At 42.3% G+C, this 5000-nt stretch overlaps 1 protein-coding gene across 2 annotated transcripts in view; it reads right to left on the bottom strand.

Moving 5' to 3' along the window:
- LOC123512218 (ras-related and estrogen-regulated growth inhibitor-like) overlaps positions 1 to 5000 on the bottom strand; it is a 50110-nt gene that overhangs the window by 15012 nt on the left and 30098 nt on the right. For both annotated transcript variants that reach the window (XM_045268466.1, XM_045268467.1), the window contains exon 3: positions 1648 to 1784. In XM_045268466.1, coding sequence (XP_045124401.1) covers positions 1648 to 1784 — 137 coding nt within the window. The remainder of the gene's footprint in view (positions 1 to 1647; positions 1785 to 5000) is intronic.

Raw genomic sequence — 5000 nt, 5'->3', positions numbered from 1 at the left:
CCTAAGTCTTGGCTACTCGTCAACAACACCGCCATGCTGTTGTTCTCCTCAAGATGCTGCCAAGGAATGACAAGATGAAATGCTCGTCTTGTATTTCTCTCTACTTGGAAACTCGTAATAGGACGTGGCAGCTGAGAGAGAGAGAGAGAGAGAGAGAGAGAGAGAGAGAGAGAGAGACAGAGAGAGAAGTGACAATGCGATAGTTATTAGTTGAATGGAGAAGTTTTAATGGAAATGAGTGTTTTTCTTTGTTTCTTTTTTTCTTTTATTTTTAACTTCTTTCAGTTTTCTTTTTTTTCACTTTCATCTCTCTCTCTCTCTCTCTCTCTCTCTCTCTCTCTCTCTCTCTCTCTCTCTCTCTCTCTCTCTCTCTCTCTCTCTCTCTCTCTCTCTCTCTCTCTCTCTCTCTCTCTCTCTCTCTCTCTCTCTCTCTCTCTCTCTCTCTCTCTCTCTCTCTCTCTCTCTCTCTAGTAACTAATAAACATCCAATTTTCTTCTCTTCTAATTTTTTTACCTCCTCCTCCTCCTCCTCCTCCTCCTTCTCCTCCTCCTCCTCCTCCTCCTCCTCCTCCTCCTCCTCCTCCTCCTCCTCCTCTTCCTCCTTGAAATAACGAAGTAAGTACATTATTAGTTATTGCGTCATTAATACGGCAATAAGCAAGGGAAGGGAGTTCGTGATTGGCTGGAAACTGTCACTGAAGTAAGAAGTAAGAGAAGAGCTCGTAGGTGACGTACGTAATATTAATCCCTTGAATACCATGACGCGTTTCCAAATTCACTCTGCTTACTATTTGGTGATCTTATGCAGCTTCAGAAACTCATGTGGGGGATTAAAATAGTGAAGACTCTGGCCATTAATCTTCTGATCTCCATAGACCCTTCCTAATGTCAATATAATGGTCTAATTGTACACAAATCTCAAGTAGTGAAGGGGTTAAGAGAACAATGGTAAAAGTAATGTAATGAAAGTAATGTCAGGTTAGGTGAAAGTAAAGGGTAAGGGGAAGTTAAGTTAGACAAGTTAATGGTTGTGAATGAAAGATGCGTTGTTCATTTTGGTCATTGTAAGAAATTGTCTTGTTTCTGGTATTAAAAGAATGACGAAATTGGCGAGAGAGAGAGAGAGAGAGAGAGAGAGAGAGAGAGAGAGAGAGAGAGAGAGAGAGAGAGAGAGAGAGAGAGAGAGAGAGATCAGAAGAAATGATTTACCAAAAGAAATGTGTGTGTGTGTGTGTGTGTGTGTGTGTGTGTGTGTGTGTGTGTGTGTGTGTGTGTGTGTGTGTGTGTGTGTGTGTGTGTGTGTGTGTGTGTGTGTGTGTGTCTGCGTGCATACATAAAAAAAAAGATATTAACACAATAATCAAACACTAAATGACAGGAAGACAATACAAACTCAACTTAAACCCTTCACACACACACACACACACACACACACACACACACACACACACACACACACACACACACACACACACACACACACACACACACACACACACACACACACACACACACACACAGACGGGGCCACACGAGCGTAAAGCCCAGCAGGTTCTGTAAAAGTACAACTAGATAAATACACACACACACACACACACACACACACACACACACACACACACACACACACACACACACGAGACTCACGTGGGACTGTCCGGCAGAGTCTAGGATCTCAAGGGCCAGGGTGTCGGCGTCTACGATTGCGGTGTGGGAATAGACTCGCTCCAGACACGAATCATACTCTCCGATGTAGCGCCGCGTGATGTACCGCACGATGAGGGCTGCGGGAGAGAGAGGGAGAGAGAGTAGTTAGTAAGGGAGAGGAAAAAGATCATATAGGTATGTAGGTATGAAGGTAGAATGATGGCTGGTTGGCTGGCTTGGTTGAAAGAGTAGGTAGCGTAGGTGGTAAGGGAGAGAAGAGATTATATAGAAATGTACGTAGTTATAGTAGGTAGTGGCTGGTATGCTGGCTTGATTGAGAGAGTACGAGTAGGTAGCGTAGGTGGTAAGAGAGAGAAAAGATTATATAGAGAGGTAAGCAGTTATAGTAGGTAACTGGCTTGCTTGCTTGACTTATTGAGAGAGTTTAGGTACCATAGGTGTCTCGATTTGTGGGATGTGTATGGGATAGAGAAAAGATATAGAATGGTTAATAATAATAATAATAATGATAATATACTGTTTATTAATTTGGCAATGTAAAAAAAATACACTGAAAATGTACAGGGGGTGAAATGTAGGTATGTAGGTTTGTAGGTAAATTGCTTCCTGGCTTGCTGGTCTGATCTATTGATTTGTAAGGGATGGAGAAAATATTATATAGAATGGTAAATAGAGAGAAAAAATATATATGATAGTATGAAGGTAGTTGTGTTCATGGCTGGATGGCTTGATTGATTGATTGAATATAGAGAGCTCTGATGTCACGATTTGTAAGGGAGAGAAAAAAGAGATGTTATAAAATGCTAAGTATGTAGGTATGTAGATGGCCGGCTGGATTGAATGAAAGAACTGAACCAGATAAACACGCATGAGAACACCACTTGTATTGATAATTTTCAGAGACCACAGGAATTAGTCAAGTTCTCTTTGATAATGTCATCCTAGCTCTCTTTTAAACCTTTTTCTAAAGCTTAAACTCATGATATCTTGTTATGTCCCCTGAACCACATCAGATTCTTAACCTACGCCTCCTTAAGAAAATACTCTTCAGAACACTGCAAACACCCTTCAGAACACTGCAAACACTCTTCAGAACACTGCAAACACTTTTCAGAACACTGCAAACACCCTTCAGAACACTGCAAACACCCTTCAGAACATTGCAAATACTCTTCAGAACACTGCAAACACCCTTCAGAACACTGTAAACACCCTTCAGAACACTGCAAACACCCTTCAGAACACTGCAAACACCCTTCAGAACACTGCAAACACTCTTCAGAACACTGCAAACACTTTTCAGAATACTGCAAACACCCTTCAGAACACTGCAAACACCCTTCAGAACATTGCAAATACTCTTCAGAACACTGCAAACACCCTTCAGAACACTGTAAACACCCTTCAGAACACTGCAAACACTCTTCAAAACATTGCAAACACTCTTCAGAACACTGCAAACACCCTTCAGAACACTGTAAACACCCTTCAGAACACTGCAAACACCCTTCAGAACACTGCAAACACTCTTCAAAACATTGCAAACACTCTTCAGAACACTGCAAACACCCTTCAGAACACTGTAAACATCCTTCAGAACACTGCAAACACCCTTCAGAACATTGCAAATACTCTTCAGAACACTGCAAACACTCTTCAGAACACTGCAAACACCCTTCAGAACACTGCAAACACTCTTCAGAACACTGCAAACACCCTTCAGAACACTGCAAACACCCTTCAGAACACTGCAAACACTCTTCAGAACACTGCAAACACCCTTCAGAACACTGTAAACACCCTTCAGAACACTGCAAACACTCTTCAGAACACTGCAAACATCCTTCAGAACACTGCAAACACCCTTCAGAACACTGCAAATACTCTTCAGAACACTGCAAACACTCTTCAGAACACTGCAAACACCCTTCAGAACACTGCAAACACTCTTCAGAACACTGCAAACACCCTTCAGAACACTGCAAACACCCTTCAGAACATTTCAAACACCCTTCAGAACACTGCAAACATCCTTCAGAACACTGCAAACACCCTTCAGAACACTGCAAACACTCTTCAGAACACTGCAAACACTCTTCAGAACACGGCAAACATCCTTCAGAACGCTGTAAACACCCTTCAGAACACTGCAAACACTTCAGAACAAACACCATTGCAGAACACTGCAAACACCCTTCAGAACACTGCAAACACCCTTCAGAACACTGCAAACACCCTTCAGAACATTGCAAATACTCTTCAGAACACTGCAAACACCCTTCAGAACACTGCAAACACTCTTCAGAACACTGCAAATTCAACACTGCAAACACCCTTCAGAACACTGCAAACACCCTTCAGAACGCTGTAAACACCCTTCAGAACACTGCAAACACTTCAGAACATTGTAAATACCATTCAGAACATTGCAAATACTCTTCAGAACACTGCAAACACTCTTCAGAACACTGCAAACATCCTTCAGAACACTGCAAATTCCCTTCAGAACACTGCAAACACCCTTCAGAACACTGCAAACACCCTTCAGAACACTGCAAATTCCCTTCAGAACACTGCAAACACCCTTCAGAACACTGCAAACACCCTTCAGAACACTGCAAATTCCCTTCAGAACACTGCAAACACCCTTCAGAACACTGCAAACACCCTTCAGAACACTGCAAATTCCCTTCAGAACACTGCAAACACCCTTCAGAACACTGCAAATACCCTTCAGAACACTGCAAACACCCTTCAGAACATTGCAGATACTCTTCAGAACACTGCAAACACTCTTCAGAACACTGCAAACACCCTTCAGAACACTGCAAATTCCCTTCAGAACACTGCAAACACCCTTCAGAACACTGCAAACACCCTTCAGAACACTGCAAACACCCTTCAGAACACTGCAAACACGCTTTTTTAATGTAAGAGGGAAGACCGGCTAAGGGCAACAAAAGATGATAAAAAGGGCCCATTGAGGTACCGGTCCCCAAACAAATTGAACAATAGCAATTAGGAAGAGGAATTGAAAGGATGGAAAAGGAGTCATCTTTTTTAATTTTTTTTTATTTCGATTTAAAATTTTACGTGAAGAATGTACACGTGTAGTTAATTGCATGAAGTTATGTGTGAAAGAAGAGAGTTGTCTATAGAGGGGAGGCTGTGACTGTCCCCTTGTGTTGTGATGCGCAAAGGGAAACATTTGGTGAGGTCACAGCTAGCTTTAATGGTAAGTTCACAGCACCTCCTCAGCCAGTGCTATTAGACTTCCCTTTCGGCAGGTGTCTACTACCTCCTCCTGCATTCACTCCCACTAAAACCTGTTG

The sequence above is a fragment of the Portunus trituberculatus genome, chromosome 33 (assembly GCF_017591435.1).
Source record: "Portunus trituberculatus isolate SZX2019 chromosome 33, ASM1759143v1, whole genome shotgun sequence".
NCBI lineage: Eukaryota > Metazoa > Arthropoda > Malacostraca > Decapoda > Portunidae > Portunus > Portunus trituberculatus.
This window is presented reverse-complemented; position numbering and strand designations above follow the sequence as displayed.